Source organism: Berghia stephanieae, chromosome 8, assembly GCF_034508935.2.
Source record: "Berghia stephanieae isolate SIO BIC M18660-M18661 chromosome 8, UCSD_Bste_1.3, whole genome shotgun sequence".
NCBI classification, from domain to species: Eukaryota; Metazoa; Mollusca; class Gastropoda; order Nudibranchia; family Aeolidiidae; genus Berghia; species Berghia stephanieae.
This window is the reverse complement of record NC_088367.1, coordinates 24,833,896-24,853,322: the sequence shown is the minus strand read 5'-3', so window position 1 is coordinate 24,853,322 and position 19,427 is coordinate 24,833,896. Positions and strand designations below refer to the sequence as shown.

At 36.2% G+C, this 19,427-nt stretch overlaps 1 protein-coding gene across 2 annotated transcripts; it reads right to left on the bottom strand.

The window, feature by feature from the left end:
• Window positions 1-1,906: 1,906 nt before the first annotated feature.
• Window positions 1,907-16,375, bottom strand: LOC144978423 (uncharacterized). 2 transcript variants are annotated; one of them, XM_078924454.1, is made up of 4 exons: window positions 16,247-16,375; window positions 11,485-11,554; window positions 7,657-7,759; window positions 1,907-5,829 (listed from the first exon to the last, which is right to left on the bottom strand). In XM_078924454.1, the coding sequence occupies exons 2-4, from the start codon at window positions 11,549-11,551 to the stop codon at window positions 3,270-3,272; spliced, it is 2,730 nt and encodes a 909-aa protein (XP_078780580.1). In that variant the 5' UTR covers window positions 11,552-11,554; window positions 16,247-16,375; the 3' UTR covers window positions 1,907-3,269. The 2 variants fall into 2 exon arrangements, with proteins under 2 accessions (XP_078780580.1, XP_078780581.1); XM_078924455.1 differs by having other exon boundaries at window positions 16,157-16,257.
• Between the last annotated feature and the right edge of the window lie 3,052 nt (window positions 16,376-19,427).

The following is a 19,427-nucleotide window of genomic DNA, read 5'->3' as shown; positions in this document are numbered from 1 at the left end:
TACCCGGGTAGTGGTCTGATTACCCGGGTACCCGCGGGTACCCGTGGCAGGAGTGACTTTTGTCCCCAAAAAATTTTTTTGTAGGGGGGGGGGGGGGTCTTTTTTTTTTTTAATTTTTTAATTATTTTATTATTTGTTACAACAAATGAAGCGAAACTGAAGTAAGAAACAAAGATAATTAACTACAATGAAAAAAAATAATAGATAATAAATAAAATAAAAATACCTGAGATTCCTTTAAAAGATAAGAACTAATATAATATAGTCTTACCCTATTGATTCCAAAATTGAATCAAATGTGTGTTAACAAATAAAACAAAAAAATCAATGTAATTGACCAATAAAGTAGGAAAATCTTTTGAAAAAATGTCATGTAAATGTAAATATGTAAATAAAATTGTATTATTTCCAATTTTTGTTCAAAAATATTAAAACCGCCAAAAATTATCACTCTCAGTTCGGTTTCCATTTGTTGTAGCGGGTACCCGTTACCCGCCCCTTTTACCCGAGTACCCGGGTTAACTTTATTACCCGCGGGTACTCGCGGGTACCCGGGTACCCGCCCAGCCCTAGTTAGCATACTTGCTAAGATAGCAATACATTTGCGATTTATTTCTCGGTGATTATTGAATAAGTCACCATAGAAACGATTGTTTGGCGAGAAAGAGCTCACGTTCTCTACATTTAAGTGCATTGCCTTATTCACTTATTTTCGTTTTCCATTTGGCTCTGAAAACTGCGATTTTGATGAAGAGCCTAAGCGAAATTCATCATTTAATCTTTCAAGTGCTGTTTCTTAGAGCAATAGGAATCAGTATTAAAGTATTTCAATGTTTAGAAATAGTTTTGATTACGAAGGTGTTATCCATAATATGTACAGATGAACAATACTAGAGGTTGCTTCTACCAATGTTAGATTAATGCCAGATGAATGACACCAGCTTTTTGATTATTTCTCGATTTTATTTTCGCAATTGTGATCAGATGCAATAAAGTGAATTGAAAAATTTCCAATATTTTGTTTGTTTTTGTTGTCGTTGTTGTTGTTGTTGGGTTTTTTTTATTGTTTATTTTAAAATTGACTTTGTTTTATACTTTTGCCATAATCCATGCCTTATTCCTAACAGTTAGGTCAGTAACCTGTGTTGAATGGAGATCCCATCAGAGCAGTGAACATACAATTTGTTTCCCAGACTTTGGGTTCTCCATGGGTCTATTTGCTGACTTTTCTTTTTTTTTTCCTTATAATTTATTTCTCTTTTTCATGTTGCTTTGTGACCAAATCTCATAAATTTTCACATATGTTATAGATAATCTTTGTCCTGTCATAATCTTGCTGACACTTGAGTTGTAATTTTAGGCAGTCACAGAATAAAAGCATAAAAATATTGACACTGGATTAACTTTGGGGCCCTGATTGAACTACAGTGGAATTTGCATGAAACAGAATTAGCCCTTCGTCAGCACGTCGCCGTTCCGTGCCCAACCCGTGCTCAACCCGTGGCCAACCCGTCGCATATCCGTAAAAAAAAAACAGATTGTCGCTGGACTGGCGACGTCCTATAGCCCGTTCCGTGCCCGTTCCAGCGCATGATTTGAGTAAACATGTATTGAACTACAGTGGAATCTGCATGAAGTCAACACCTCTTGTTGGTCCCAAATTTTCTTTCCTTTATCTACTGCGTGCCATCGATAATAGATAAAGGCAGCCAATCTTTCTGGTCTGGCGGCGTTGACTTTATCAGGACTCCACTGCAGTTCCCTTTCCATTTTTTTTCGGCGAGGGTGGGGTGTAAAGGGCCTTTTAAATCTTAAATCCTTTCTGCAGGTTTTAACCTTTTGATTTGTATCCAACTAAACTTAAGCGTCTTGCTATAGTGTCATAAACAAATTGGAACACTTCACATAAAACATCATATGGAATCTCTCTTTTTATTTTAAATATAGATGTAAGAATTTATACCCATGACTGTCAATACCTATCCAACCCATTCACACACACCCACACACACACACACACACACACACACACACACACACACAACATGCACATACACCATCCGCTACCAGATTTAAACTCCAGTTACCTAATCAGAATTGATAATGTCTCAGAACCAATAATGAGTGAGAATATTGGACAATACTTTGGTGTGCAAATGTTTATCCTAAGGTGGTATCCTTGGGTAAAACACTCTACACACACTGTCACCACTTAACTGCGGTATGAATGATATATAGCTATAGGTCGTGACTGGGATGAAGTAGAATTTAGTCCCAAGAGGAAGAGGAGCACTAAGAACAATCAGTGTTTATGCGCTGTCACAACTGCAACAAAAAGCAACATGCGTTGCTTTTCTTGTGATTTTGACAGTGTAGCTGAAAACATAATTCCTTTTCATGAACAAAACCTTCCGGGGAATTGGAACAGATAACAATTGCTGCTTTCAGTGGGACTGAATGGACTGTTGCCATGTCCACTTAATTGTAATTTAGATATATCGGCACTTTCGAGATCATCCAAACTAAATTGGAGATTGATCCCGTTTTCTTCTCTTTTACCTTTACTTTTTAGGCATCATTCTAAGAAAACTATTCTTTTTTCGATAACATTTAAAAATGGTAACATAACATTGATATAATAACGTCGCCACCCCCCCCCCCCCCTAAACTCACGCCTTCTGCGAAAGATGATAATGATTGCTGTGTTTCAGAGCTTTTGAAATAGAAATGAATAACATGTTAACGCTCAAAGAATTAAACGTTCAAAGAATTTTCAAGCCTAAGTCTTTGGCATTAAAGTTTTTAAAAACTCATTGTATTTGTCTAGCTATTGATTCGGCATCCAATTACCATGCGGCCTGGACCTAATATATTTCGAACAATAAGACAGAACTCAAAGTCAAACTTAAATAAACTTATATTTTATAAAGATTAAATGTGATATGAAAAGGAATCAGCATTTTCAATTATAACGAGGCAAATTGAATCAATTTAACGACTGAAAGCCTCAGATCGAGGATCCGAAGACGCTTTCCCGTGGACTTGACAACAGATAGGATTATATTGATTGACATTGGCCCTGAGATATAGACTACCTTCACCTTGCAAAACTGCCTTGACCGTGAGTTAGTGACTACCTTGACCTTGCGGAACTCGGTGTAAAATTCGCTTCAGCGGCCGGCTCTATTCATGTAATATATTCTATTCATTATTGTTTAATCCCTTTTTTGGTTCATAACTTAATGTAATCAATTATTGTTGACTTGACTTTAAACTCTTGATATCTGCACTGGCTCATCGTAATCTTCCGTCATTGTCAATCTCTGGAACGGCCTAGATGAAATATCATCACTCTCATCTTCGTTGTCGATCTCATCCTTTCCTAAATCTGCATTGTGGGTATACATAACATCCTTGTAAAACGATTGCCCACGCTTACGACCACAAACATCGTCCAATGAATCGTCGTCGTCACTATTGGGATGCTCCAGTGGCGTATCACAAGAAGAAGCAATGAAGCTCGTGCTCCTCTCACTGCGGAACAAATTTGAGTCAAACGGCTCTATTTTTATATCGGCATTGCTTGAACGCCTCCACACAGGATCAGTCGGGAAATCCGTCACACAAGGTCCTGACAACGATCCACTTGTTAAAAACAGTTGACGAAATTTTTCAATGCTTTGTTTATCTTGAGTATCCCTATGTTTTGCAGTGTCATCTTCTGTTATTTGTGGTTGATATTTTAGAAAATTTAGATTTTTAGGAGGTGGGGATGAGGGCGGTACTGGCAGACCACTTTTGGTTGAGGACTTTATGTTAGAATCCAGGACCACGTCTTTGTCCTTTAGCTCGTGGTGTATATGATCATAAATCACCGAGTCCTCGTCTCTAAAACTCGATACATCAGTTGAGAAATCTTTCTTTGACAGTTTAGAGCGGGTCGCTTTGATAGATTCGTAGACAGGTTCAGACTGTGAAGAATCGGATTCCGTAATTTTAAGTGATTTTATAGGAATAAAGGCCCCGTGTCTTCTCACGTTTAGATCCCATGGTGTATCATATATAGATTTAGCTGAATCCCATCTATCCCCGTTGACGTTTTTATCTTTTCGGACTATGTCCATTGAAAAAGCGTGATTTTGGTCTAAAGGTTTATAATCTTGTGGATTATTCCTGAATGATCCCTCATTGGAACTGCATATCTCGACATTCTGAGCAGTATATCGTGTCCTATCTGGTTCGCTATTTCTTCGTTCTGTATATCGGTTCTTTTTCTTGGTAGGAGGTCTCACCTCAGAATATATTATTTGAGGGGGCTTAAGTCTGTCATACCCATCATCATCAAGTGGACAAGTTTGTTTGTTACCCACTCTAGCTTTGAATTTGCGGTGTTTTGGATATGATTTTTTCTCTGAAGCATAACCTCTGTCATTCCTAGTTTGTTGGATGGGAGAGTAAAGTGACTGGAGTTCTGGGTACTTTTTTTCAAAAAGAAAATCATAGCGGTCGTCAATCAGTTTCTTCATTCGTCTTTGTGTATTTTGGTCTGTAATTCCAGCTTCTCGAACAAGTTCAAAGAATTCCGACGACCATGAGCTTGAACTTCTACGGCTCATTAAATTAGAATGCAGCAACTCAACCTCCTTGTCCACCGTGAGAGGATGGCCTGCAGAAATACTTCTAGAAAAAGGTGTTATATTATTTGTTGTACAGTTTGATTCCTGTTCTAAAGGGTTCAAACATGGTGCACTCGATATTCGTGGGATGTTTACTGCCTCGATGTCAAAAGGATTGTTAGCTCTCGCTATTCTTCTACGTGATTGTCCCGGACTTATTGACGCACAGCTCTCTAGACTGCTACTGTTGTAGTAGGAACTGTTGTCTTCATTTTTATGATCAGCAAAGTCTGCATAATCTCTCTCCGGTAGGACAATTTTAGGAATTTGATGTTTCAGTGTGTTTGGTGTATTTTGATTATCTACTCGATCTTTATTTGGGCCATGGTCTTCAGAAAAGTTGTTATCAAAACGTGGACTCGCGTCCTCAAATTCCGCAGAATTTGCAAGATTGTGAACCGTTTCGAATTTTCCGAGTGGTCGACCAAGTTGAGATGAATTATCTGTTTCTTGAGAATAGACAGGGGCAGATGTGTTACTGAGTTGTCTGTCCAGGGGTTCATGGTGTTGGGGTGTTTCTAATCTATCAATAAGACCACCAGAGCTTTGGTTTTTTCCAAATTTCCCTGCAGCGTTTAATCTTTTCTCTATTGAATTCTTGGTGTGTACGATTTGATCCCGTCCCAGTGATTCGTTATCGCTGTCCCAGTATGCTTTATTATTTACACCTACCGACTCAGTGTCTGTACTAATGTAAAATTTCACCTTTTCCTCACCCCATATCTGATCAGCAAGGGGTTCAAAATTGTTTTCAAAAGAATTATCCACAACATTGTGACTAATACTCTTGTCATTTTTATCAAAGCTTGAGTTTTTAGAATTGTTTGACTTCAGCTTTGAATTGCTCCAAGTTTCAGTGTCACCTGCTTTTGAAGTAGAAATGGACTTGTTGGGACCTCTCTGAGGATGTATTTCCTTTTCTTTGTAAAAGCATTGATTTAGAGTAGGATGCTTATTTGTGTTGCTGAAATGGGTTTCAGTCTCAGCCAATTCTGACACAAAAGACGTTGAGGCATTTTTCTTATTGTTGAAAACTGAAGAGAATGTCCTGAAAGATGTAGGTCGACATCCCTTATCACCTCTACAGGGTTGGTGTCTCTTTCCAAAATAATCCAGCTCTTTCCCTTGTTGCCCATCACTACAATGTACGCTTCTATTGAATTAAAAGAGAAAGAAAATTAAGTATTTTAACGGGTTATTCAATGAAAACTAAAGAAAAATAGTTTTGACATGGTTACCGTATCATCTATTAAGTCATATACTTCATGATGTGATACGATCATTGTGATTCGTCATAATTCACACAAACACAAACACAGATATATATATATATATATATATATATATATATATATATATATATATATATATATATATATATATATATATATATATATATATATATATATATATATATATATATATATATATATATATGTGTGTGTGTGTGTGTGTGTGTGTGTGTGTCGGGCCCTTAAAAGTGAATTTAAAATTGAAATGATAAGAAATACGAACTTTGACCCTTCTGCAATGTAGGAAACACACACACACACACACACACACACACACACACATATATATATATATATATATATATATATATATATATATATATGTGTGTGTGTGTGTGTGTGTGTGTGTGTGTTTTGAGAAGGTGGGTCACATATATTCTATACTATAATCATTATTTCACACAACATTGATCGGAATAGTTTTACAAAACTTGTAAACTTTATTATCGCAACGTCATCGAGACAATTTCTTAAGCTTAAAAAATCGCTCTAAGGACTATCTATTTGGGTTGCGACTAAAGATACTAGGTTATTCAAAATGATTTATCAAGTTTCAAAGGGTCATAACTCAGTAAGCAATAAAGATTCACATCAGAAATACACATTGACCAGTTTACTGCCGTATTCTGGTTAAAACATGAACGGTATTTAGAAATTTGTCCAGAAAACTCGGTCTTCAAATATCGATCGAGTTAAATACTCCACCATATTGGCACAACTCTCAAAACTGGGACTTTCCGAGTTTTCTGGTCAACATACGAGTTTGGGGTTTTTTTTCGGAATACAGCAGTTAACTGGTAATAATAAGGAAATGTTATTAAGTTTTGTTCACAGTAAGTTCCATCAATCTCAAGAGGCTGTTTTAACAAGACAACTGGTGTATTTTAAAAGTGTTTGAATTGATTTCTCTTTGTAATTTGTATCTTAGCTGGTCTTTTGTTGATGCCAAGCCAAACGTCTCTAATAGAGACCCTATTCTACTTTCATGTCCGATTTTATAGCATTGCTTGTAACTGTTGTAATTTTATAAATATTTTATTATATTTGATGTTTATTTTGCTTTTAATTAGCTTCGTATTTTCATCAATTAGTTCATGACAGTGTATAAATCTGTGCTAATATAACAATGAATGATGTGTAATATTATGATAATTTCCATTCAGGATCAATAAAGTATATCTTAGCTTATCTTATCTTATCTTATCTTATTTCATTTGGTAATTTGTATCTTGACTTGTCTTTTGTTGAGGTCAAGCCAAACGTCTCTAATAGAATTAACGGCAGCCAAATTTTGGCTTTGATAACTCGTTGAGATCAGTTGGAATAGGGAATTAGATTAGCGGAATAGTAGCGTCCCTTGATTGGACGTCACCCATAGTCTGTGACGTCACCGGCGGTAAAGTTATAAGAGAGAGAACGTCATGTTGGTTGTGCGCATGCGTCTCTCGTCCTCGCTTCCGATGAAAGCGGCTTGAGACACTTCAAAACAAAATTGACGTTCTCTCTGTAAGGTGACGTCCAATCAAGGGACGCTACTCTTCCGCTAATCTCATTCCCTATAGGCGGTACATACACAATATTCTTTTCGTATTCCCATAAGATGTCACAAGGGCTGAGGTTATGTGATGTAGGTGGCTACGTGTTTGGAATGATCCTGTATGATAATATTATATTTATCTCTCACGTGCCTCTTAGTTATTGACCTCCATTGTTTTTTGTAAAGCAGTATCACCAATACAAAGAGCACAGCAACAAGAAGGGCTAGAAGAATCACAACAGGCAGCACCCAATCTGAAATATCATGATAAATGCATTGCAAATTATAAATGTAAATGCTGCTGCTTGAAGACCAAGATATAAATAACAATAATAAAATGGAATAGAAGCAGCAATAATCTAATGGACAAAGACAGATGATGAGGCCCAGGGGCGTGGCTATATTGGTTGATTTGGTGCCTGGCACCACTCTATCTCTTAAAAATGGATTACATTATATTAAAACAAAATAAAACTGAGAAATCGTCTCTATACCGCCTCTTACTTATTTGAGTATGTCTTTTCTTTATTTTTTCTTCTTCTTTTGTTTCTATAAATATAGCATGTTTTAAGTCATTTTCCTCTGATTCTGGCACCACCTTATATTGTAAGCATGCTACGCCACTGGATGAGGCCGTTTCGGATTACTCCTATATTTTGTTGACAACGAGGACACAGCAAACGTCCATATCATCTGTCTTCGGAAATTAAATTATTGTAGCTTCGATTCCTTTTGGGGGTCTCGATAGCTCAGATGGTAGAGCGCTCGCTTCACAGTCAAAGGTACCGGTTTATCGTCATGTCATAAAATACAAGCAATGATAAGCGTGCAGTGGTCGTTGTGTGCTTGGGTGTATGGGCTTGCTCTTTGGACATAATATCATGACCCCATTTGACTCAGGTGTGAATGGATATTTGGCTATAGGCAATGATGCATATTGTAAGAGTGACATGACAAGAAGGACGGCTAACAGGCAACTGGTACTATATGAGATGAATATATGGTTCAATATGGCCTGCTGGGAGAATATATCGGATTTAGCGTGCAAAACTATCTTAAGTCGAGTTACGATCGTTTTGCACTGTGAGATATGTTGTGCGTTGAAATACCGCGAACCTTGTGTCAAATCGGCATGCCTGTCGCATTAAAAGCAAAAAAGTTATAGTTGAAGAAATATCTTAACTAAACGGTAACAATTTTGTGAAAATAAGACTATCGTAACTTGACTTACAACCCGTTTTACTTTTCACTTCAAATTTATGAATGGTAAATAAGAGTTACGATAGTCTCTTTGCCAAATAAGTGTCACACTGTTTAACATAAAATGGTTTGATTGTACAGAGCCACGGTAGTTTGGTTCCAAATAAGTGTCAAACGGTTTAACATAACTTTGTATCTTTGCCAAATCCACCAGCAAGAGTAGACATTGGGTGGCAACCTGCTTAACAGCACGCTCATTGCATCCGTGGGGACTTGCGACCTGCCCAACATGTACCCGTTGTGGTTGCGAGCCCGAAACCGCAAAGCATCTAGTTGAACGGTGCGTTGTGACGAAGCTTCCGGGTGGGTTTGCGACGGTGCACGATCTTACTGGTTCTTTGATACTGTCAATGATAATCGGCCAGTTTGGCGAGGAAAAAGAGAATCATTGCCCATTCTGATATATTGCTTCATTAGTGTTCTAATTGTCTCTAAGTGTTGTCCAGGCTTATTTGGCTTCAATAGCTCACAAAGAGCATCAAGACATAAAAGGCTGTGTATCATTTATGATCAAGTCAATTGTTTTAAAATCTCAAATAAAAACAGCAGACATTCGACGCTCCACAAAGGAACTCCCTCTTTCTGATTGAAAGATTTCAAAAGAATTAGTCCTTCTTTGACCTGGAAATTAAGCTGTTAACAAATGCTCAGACAAAATTAGAAAGGTTTCTTTGCTAACCAAACTTGAGAATGTACTTGAAGATTTTAAGTTTCCAAACTGTGTTGAAATTCCTTTCTGAGGTCAATGAAGATTGCCATTATTTGCACGCAAAGATATCACGAATTAAAGTCCTCATAAAGAACAAGGTTATCAATGTTTCATGGGTCTTTCCTGGAGCCGTACTTGAAGTCTAACCGTCTTTGTGTTCGAAAGAGAACTTAAATGGCAGATGCGTGTCGGCCATCTTGTCTATTAGATTGCACTAGCAGTTGGTGATAGAGATGGACGGTATTTGAAGATTCAGAAAGGTCATTCTCAGCTTTAGGAATTGGAATCACTCTACCAGATGCTATCTCTGTTGAAAAGTCTGCATTATCAATTTCATAATAGATAGCCATAAGGGCAACCCGATTTTTTGTGGAAGATTACCATATTTTATCTAAATCCAATGCTATTGGGCCATGCAACTCTTACTATGTAGTCGTACTATGTAGTTTAGTTTCTTGCTGTCAGGATATATATGGAGGAGGAGAGTCGGATCGTATAAATCAGAACCAGATCTATACGATCAAATTTCTCTCTTATTCCAAAACACTGATCTCTTGCGACAGTTATAAGACTCCGTTTCGGGGAGTTTGGGCAATAAATCTGTTTTTAGTAATGTCACTGTATAGTTACACTTTTCCATGGTAGAAAAGTTAGCCCACACTTGATGTGGATTTCTGATAAGGTCTATCTGACCTTCTCTATTTTTTCGTGAGTCCCAGAGAACAATTGTGCCTTCGGGCCCATGAAAACTAATTGAATCTATGGAGCACAATGACCCATGCGAGGATACGTAGATCCATCAACTACAGACGAAGATGAAGAGGAAGAAATAGTAGTAGTAGTAGTAGTAGTAGTAGTAGTAGTAGTAGTAGTAGTAGTAGTAGTAGTAGTAGTAGTAGTAGTAGTAGTAGTAGTAGTAGTAGTAGTAGTAGTAGTAGTAGTAGTAGGAGGAGGAGGAGGAGGAGGAGGAGGAGGAGGAGGAGGAGAAGGAGAAAAAGAAATGGTGATGATGATGATGATGATGATGATGATGATGATGATGATGATGATGATGATGAAGGAGGAGGAGGAGAAGGAGAGGGGAGGAGGAGGAAAAGAGTATGATGAGAAATAACAGGGAATTGAAATAAAAGTTGGAAGAGGAGAAGAAGAAGAAGAAGAAGAAGAAGAGGAGGAGGAGGAGGAGGAGGAAGAGGAGGAGGAGGAGGATTAGAAAGAGAAGAAGAGGAGGAGTATGAGGAGAAGGAAAATTAAGAGAAAAAGAAGGAGAAGAAGAAGTGGAGCTGGTATGGAAGAAGAGGAGGCGGGGGACGAGGAGAAGGAGTAGGAAGAAGGAGGGGGAGGGGGATAGAAGAAGAAAAAGAAGAAAGAGAAAAAGAGGAGCGGTGAGGAGAGGGAGAAGGAGGAGCAGGAGGATGTGGAGGAAAATAAAAGAAGTAGAAAAATATAAAAAGTTGGGATGTAAAAGGGGAAGAGAAGGAAAAAGTAGGAGAAGTGGAAAAGTAATTTAAAGAAGAACAAACTACCAATTTTTACAACTCGCGTCCGGTCCAGTTGTGACAAATAATTATGATTGTAACTAGTCCGTTTCAAAGCCTTAAATACTGGTATAAACTCCGGAGTAATCAACCCTATGTCTCTGAGAATGTGTTTCAGGAATCGTAACTCATAATATATTTGGGTATTAAACGTTGATCATGGCACAAAAACAATCTCAACTCCGGGTTACGACACTTTCAGTTCTGTTCTATCCTCAAAATATCCTACCTCGACATACGATAGTTTAGCTTCCAATAAAAAACTTTCAAACTTGTTGCCAGTCTGATGGCGTTGGCTGCCCGAACGAAATAGAAGAAGATGATGATGATGATGATGATGAGGAGGAGGAGGAGGAGGAGGAGGAGGAGGAGGAGGAGAAGTAAGCAATATCGGATTGGGGAAGATAATCACATTTAACGGATCTCTTTCACTACATTATTTCTATCCGGTTTCTGAGACGTTTTATCTTACCATAGTCTTTGTTCTGAACTACATTATGAGCTGTTCTCACTGTTGTTACTGTTTCAGGGGAAGGCATGATCTGAGGAAGCAAAAAAGTTGTTTTTATATCAATTAAAAATTACATCCTTGTTAGAGCTCTCGCTTTGGGTGGTGGTTGGGGTGGGTGGGTTGGGGGGGGGGGGGCGTGGCCGAGTGGTTAACGGAAAGTCCCTTTCGTTTGTTTTGTTGTTTTTTTTTCCCTTTCGGAATATTAATAACCCCCAATTTGCTCACTTTGGGCAACATGTGTGATTCCTGTTGACAGCTGACGTTTGCCTAGTGGATTATCTATAATATTCCTTCATATAGTGTCAAAGCGATATCATCTCACGATGTCGCGCGGAAAGGTCTATTTGTTTTATTTTGTGTTGTTTTTGTTCTATGTTTATTTTTTTATTTTTTTGGTATTTTGTTTGATTGTTTGTTTTCTTTTTCTTTGTCTCTTTTAGAGCCCTCTGGCCACAACCAGAGAGTTTGCTATTCGTTGTGCTGACCTGACTGTGCGCCCAGCATTAATTTGGTAGCTCGGTCGGTTAGATTTGGCGGAAAGTACTTTGTGAGAGGCCAGGGTCCTATTCAATGCGTAACACGGCTTTACGGCTGTTTAATCAACTTAACAGAGAACGAAATATACCCCGACTCCGTGGGACTGCGGATTATAAGTTCTTTTTTTTTCACCTAAAGGTAAGAAGTAATCTCAAGGGTTTGATCAAAAATGTCCTGCCATAAAATCTCATCCAAGGGAAATTCTCAATATGCATGCTTTCTTAGCAGGTCTGATAACCGAATGCAAGTAGGTCTTGTTTTAACAATGTTGTAGTGAATAATGTTTAGCGTTGGATTGGTAGTATTTCTATTACAACATGACAATGAGCCAATAAAAGTGAGGTTATCAGACCTGCATCATAGATAAATTATCCTCTTGAAATAATATTATCATGCCATCAAAGTCACAGATTTTGTAAGAGTAGAGCACTGATACAAACAGGGCGTGTTGTTGCTGTTGTTTTATTGTTTGTTTGTTTTTGTTTTTTGTTTGCTTTTTTTAATTTTTTTATTTGTTTTTGTTTTGTTTGTTTTTTTGTTTGTTTGTTTGTTTGGGGTTTAATTTTTGCTTGTTATTTATTTATTTATTTTTTATTTTGGGGGGGGGGGGGGTTGGTTGTATTTTGGGTTTTTTTTTTAAATGAACTTTTGATCCCAGAGTATGAAAAATCAATCATAGTTTTTATCTGGCAAAAGTGAAGGTTATTTTTAAAGTGGTTTTGTCATTTTCCTAATTTTCCTCTCGGAATCTTTGTTTTATACTCTATGGGATATTAATCTGGGATATCACTGCAAATGTGGTTGTGTAGCTGGGTTTGTATATTGATCTGGCGGAAAGTACTTTAAATTGAGCTTTTTTAGCTTTTATATAGCGCAATATCCACTATATGTGCTCAAAGTGCTTTACAAGGGATCAACAGCAACATTTATCATGTAGGACGAGACATGACGCTGTTAACGGTCAGGTGCTCATTTTACACCTGAGTACGGTGAGAGAACGTGAGTAAAGATCCTTTTCCAAGGACTCAACTATGCGCCGAGCGAGGCTCGAACCCAGGACCTTGCTTTCCGAAAGCAAGTGTCATACCACTAGACCACATAGCCGTACTTTACAATTAATTGACAAGCTCTTCTTCAAGTAGGAGATAAAAGCGATTGTTGCAGGGACTGAACACTGGCTCTTTCAGCTTACGGCTGTAAAGTGTACAGATTATCACCATATATATCGGCAATTATCACTATCGGTCTATTAAGGGAATGCGTTTGTCACCAATTATGTCCCTTAGTTGTGTCCAACATAGTAAACACGATGATGAGAAGAACTCAAAATATTTGAAATGTCTTGATAATGGGCATGATCTATAGATAGTATGCAGATGACGTCACTCAGGCCTTTGTTATTGTTTTTGCCATCCGCGTTTCTGAGTTGTTCTCACTAAACTGTATTAACCAGACTATAAAAGTTCATGGTTACACAGAGTTTGCGTCTTGGTCCGTTATACTTCCGGATGTCAATGTTGTGAACTCCTTGGCCAAGCGCATTCTATCTATATTCCCTTTCCATGTGCTCGAGGTCATTGGTCACAATGCAAAATATGCTCAAAGTAATCTACATAGTGAATAGTATTCACAGCTTTTGAAATATCTCAAATCACTATTGGTCATTTTCTTCAGCTTGACACACGGGTACAACTTTCATAAACAAAGCAGAATGTTTACATTTGTTAAGAAATATCCAATCGTTGGACATCAACAAATCATGTGATTGATGATTCGGTTGGACGAAAACATGAATATAGATCGCTCCCATTCCTACAAGTGAAAAAGCTCACATTATCACACCACTCATAGACATCATGAAACCACAACACTTTAATACCGGTCCGAGTGATGCTATGAGTTTAGATAAAATACTCACAACATCTGTCAGCCGGTCGTATCAACACACTAAACTTTGTGTCACCTTGAACGCATGGGGTCTGATTTGCACAATTTAGTGAGGACTACTTAGAAGAATGGCTGGCTAAAAATAAAAAGAGATGAGTGACGTCAATTTCGTTCCCTCTATGGATAGAATGAAGTTGCGTCACTCGGGTCTTTGTTATTGTTTTTATTTTTTTTTCCCATCTTCGCTTATGAGTAATTCTCACTTAACTATATTATTATCAAAACTATAGATAGTATGCGCTTGGCTAAGAAGCTCACAACATTGCCATCCGGAAGTATAACGGACTATCACACAAAACTCTGTGTAATCTTGGTCGTTTATAGATAGTTCGAAGATTACGTCACTCAGGTCTTTGTTTTTGTTTTTTTTTTTGTTTTTTTTTTTTTTTGCCATCCGCGTTTGTGAGTAATGCTCACTGATCTGTATTAACCTGTATATAAACGTTCATGGATACACACAGTTTTGTGTGTTGGTCCATTATACTTCCGGATGGCAATGTTATGAGCTTCTTAGCCAAGCGCATACTATCTATAGTCTGGTTAATACAGTTTAGTGAGAATTAGTCATAATCGTCGATGGTAAAAAACAATAACAAAGACCTGAGTGACGTCATCTTCATTCTAACTATATCAATCAGACTATCAACCTTCAAGGTTACACATAATTTTGTGTGATGGTGCGTTGTATACGACGGGCAGATGTTGTGAGTATTTATCTTAACGTAGAACACCAATAGTTTGATATATTTTAGTGAGAACGAATCACTTAAAGGCTGTCTAAAACATAATAACAAAGAGCCGGGTGGTGTCAATTTCGTTCCTTCAATAAGTTTGGTTGTAGATAGTATGCGCTAACAGCGCTGCCATCCCGAAGTATAACGGACCAACACACACAAAATGTGTAACCATGAACGTTTATAGTGTGGACAATACAGCTTAGTGAGAATTACTTATAAACGTGGATGGCAAAAAAACAATAACAAAGACTGATTGGCGACAATTTCAATCTATCTGTATGTTATTCATTAAGACCAGAGGACTCAATCGGATGGCAAATGCCATGTATTATATTCTTATATATATACACACACACACACATATATATATATATATATATATATATATATATATATATATATATATATATATATATATGTATGTATATATATATATATATATATATATATATATATATATATATATATATATATATATTTTAAATTAATTAATTTATTTATTTTTTTAATTAATTAATTAATTAATTTATTTATTTATTTATTTTTTTTTTGTGTGGCTAAGTGGTCCGTGGTATATAGTACTAGGATTGTGACCTATAGGTTCTAAGGTTCAAGTTCCGCAGTGGGCGTTGAACAGTTGAGTCCTGGAGAAGAATCTTTACTTACATTTTCTTACCATCTGAGGTGGAAAATGTGATTCTGACCGGTAGCACCACTGTCTCTGACAAAAAAATTTTTCAAAATGTATTCCAGTCCTTCAGGCGTCATGTCCCGTCCAAGAATTTGAAATTTGCTGTTGGCTTGGAACCACTTGTAAAGAGCTTTGAGCATATTTAGGGAATATGGCGTCATATGAAGCCTTCCGCTTCTTGTATTTTTTTAAATATCACGGAATACAGAAAAATTGGATTGACATCTCATATTGTGCGAAAGAGAAAGAAAATTCATTCGAACCTTAATCATTAACTCTATCAAGGAAAATATAAACTCTTCACAATATCATTATAAATCAAACAAGCAAAAATAAGGAGTTGGGTTTTTTCATGTAAAATAGATGTTGTTATCTTACATCAACGTCTTATGACTTTAAACTGTTTACTGCCATACTCTAGAAAACCCCGTTTTCAAAATTTTGGCTAAAAAAACTCGTCCTACAAATATCGATCGATTTAAATGATCCTGGTCTTCGCAAAAAATCTCAAACCCGGGACTTTAAGAAAGATCTCGCGAGGTCCTAGGTTTGAGAGTTTTTGCCAAGATGAGGGTCGTTTAAATTGACCGATATTTGACGGACGAGTTTTCAGGCCAAATTTTCAAATACGAGGCTTCCCAGAGAGTAAGTCAGTTAACAGGTTAATTAACCTTCTAAAGGCATCTTGGGATTTTAAATGAAAACTTAAAAAAAGACAAACCTAAAAAACACAGTTTTAAATTGTAAATTTGACGCCATTCCAGCTCATCAAAAGGTATTATTATTATTATTATTATACTAAGATACACACCTAAGGATAACACTCCCCCACCAACTTGCAACCAGGTATATCCATCAAAGCAATGCCATTGTTTTATGATTATAATTACACCATTGCTATCTGGTGTGTTATTATCTGCTTGTGATTATTGTGAAGATCGTACACATTCAATTAATACAGTCGAGGCCCATGAAGCCGAATGAAAATCGACTCATCCGATGATATCAAAGAAACCAAAAATAGTAGTCTGGGTCAAAATTACGTTAATTATTATTGTGGCTTTCGGATCGGAAGGTCCTGGGTTCGAGCCTCACTCGGCGCATAGTTGAGTCCTTTGAAAAGACGCTTTACTCATATCCTCTAACCGTACTCAGCGTTGTCTCTTTCCGAAAACAATATCATATCGCCAAACAGGCGTCATGCCTCGGTCTATATGATAAGTGTTGCTGTTGGCTAGGGAAGCTTTGTAAAATGCTTTGAGCACGTTTAGTGGATCTTGCTCTATATAAAAGCTCATTTTTAGAATCAGGACGCTTGGCAAAGTTAAAGATCAGAGGCTACCTCCAACAAAGACCCACCATAAAGAAGAAAGTGACTTTTACTTAGGAGCTCGATTCTTTGAAAAATTGTGAGCATCTATATAGAGCCTATCCACTGAACATGTTCTAAACGCCGCTCAGAGCGAAACTCGAACCCTGGATGGACCCTCCGGGATGAAGACGACTGTCAAACCACTAGGCCACATAGCCACACAAAACGCGTATGTACAAAAGAAATAAAATTGCAGTTACTTTCTCACAAAGGGGGTCCTGAAAGCTCAGTTGGTAGAGCACTCGCTTCACACGCATTTATATACACAATATCCACGTAAAGTGCTCAATGCGCTTTTTACTCCAACAGCAACAGAGACATGACGCCTGTTAGGCGATATTACAATATTATTCAGACATAGACTGCGTTGTTAACGGTCAGTTACTCATTTTACACCCTAGTACGATGAGAGAATGTGAGCCTTTTCCAAAGACTCAACTTTGCGGGCTCAGAGCGGGACCCGAGTCTAAGACCTTCAGATCCGAAGGCAAGTGTCATACAACTAGACCATATAGCCGCAGGATACCCGATTTATTTCTGAACCTGAAATCTTGACGGAGGAAGGCTCTGCATTCATCCTGATGTCACTTAAGATAGCTAAACGTTTGACTTTTAAAGAAAAGATGGGTGGTTGGGGATGGGGAGGGGGTTGGGGGGGGGGGGGGGGGGGGAGAGAGAGAGAGAGAGAGAGAGAGAGAGAGAGAGAACAGAGAAAAGCTAGAGGATTAAACGAGAATGATAATATATATATATATATATATATATATATATATATATATATATATATATATATATATATATATATATATATATATATATATATATTCAAAGTCGACTTTAAAAGGCGCCACTGTATGTGTACATTTTAAGCAAAATATTATTACTGTGTCAGTGCTTTGATTGTACAGTCGTAATCATGAACATTATCTGATAGTATATGAGGTGTTGATAATCTAGTTGAATAACGTTACATCCCTATTCTAATTTCATGAATGCGGCGTGTCTAATTGTTATCTCATATTATTATCATATCGATAGGCAGTTCGACAGACAAATGATTTTTTAAAAATATACATGACACTATTTTATAATCTAGTTATAGAATAATTAAATAGTAGTAGAAGAAGAAGAAGAAAAAGAAGAAGAATGAGGAGAAGGAGGAGGAGGAGGAGGAGGAGGAGGAAGAGGAGGAGGAGGAGGAGGAGGAGGAGGAGGAGGAGGAAGAGGAGGAGGAGGAGGAGCAAGAGGAGAAGAAGAAGAAGAAAAAGAAGAAAAAGAAGAAGAAGAAGAAGAAGAAGAAGAAGAAGAAGAAGAAGAAGAAAAATTATAATTATTATTATTATTATTATTATTATTATTATTATTATTATTATTATTATTATTATTATTAATTACACATAATGATAATATAATAATGAGAATAATAACAATAATAATGATAATAATAATAATAATGATAATAATAATAATAATAATAATAATAATAATAATAATAATAATAATAATAATAATAATAATAATAATAATAATAATAATAATAATAAAAATAATAATAATAATAATAATAATAATAATAATAATAATAATAATAATAATAATAATAATAATAATAATAATAATGATTATCATCATCATCATCATCATCATCATCATCATCATCATCATCATTATATTATTATTATTATTATTATTATTATTATTATTATTATTATTAGTAGTAGTAGTAGTAGTAGTAGTAGTAGTAGTAGTAGTAGTAGTAGTAGTAGTAGTAATAATAATAATAATAATAATTATTATTATTATTATTATTATTATTATTATAATAATAATAATAATAATAATAATAATAATAATAATAATAATAATAATAATAATAATAATAATAATAATAATAATAATAATAATAATAATAATAATAATAATAATAATAATAATAATATTTGACACTTTGTGAAGCGCCCTGAGAATTATGATAAATAAAGCTACTCAGAGTATATTAATACACCTTTATATGAAAATAAAATGTTCATGATGCTGATTGACTTCAACATAAAATATAGTTAACATTTTACTGTGAGCTCCTAGGTAAGTTATCATTTGTTATTTTCAATATATCTTTTTTGTTTACTTCATATATAAAATAATTTACAATTTGTTTATAGATAGTTCGAAGATGACCTCACTCACGTCTTTGTTATTGTCTTTTGCCATCCGCGTTTATGAGTAATGCTCACTGGACTGTACCTGACTATAAACGTTCGTGGATACACACAGTTTTGTGTGTTGGTCCGTTATACTTCCGCATGGCAATGTTATCAGCTTCTTAGCCAAGCGCATACTGTCTACTCAACCGATGTCATTTTTTTGTTATTTATTCAATCATTTTAATTTATTCATATACTCGTTTGCTTATTATCTATTTATTCCGTCCTTGACTGATTCTGTCATTCTTTCATATTCATGTCTGGAATCATTTCTACATTCTTCAGATTTTATAATTATGCAGCGTAATGTAGTTATGACAGTTTTGTATGGTCATTCGATGTCTTTAAATTATAGTCGAATACTTCGACGAGTCTCTTGCAAATGTTAGTATCGTATGAATTGTCTTCATGTAATT

Bases quoted from the DNA above. Each gene is read 5' to 3' on its own strand.
- LOC144978423 (XM_078924454.1), bottom strand. From the start codon at position 11,551: ATGCCTTCCCCTGAAACAGTAACAACAGTGAGAACAGCTCATAATGTA. The intron at 7,760-11,484 runs GTAAGATAAAAC...ATGATATTTCAG, and splicing joins AGTTCAGAACAAAGACTATG to ATTGGGTGCTGCCTGTTGTG. The intron at 5,830-7,656 runs GCACGTGAGAGA...TTAATTCAATAG, and splicing joins TGGAGGTCAATAACTAAGAG to AAGCGTACATTGTAGTGATG.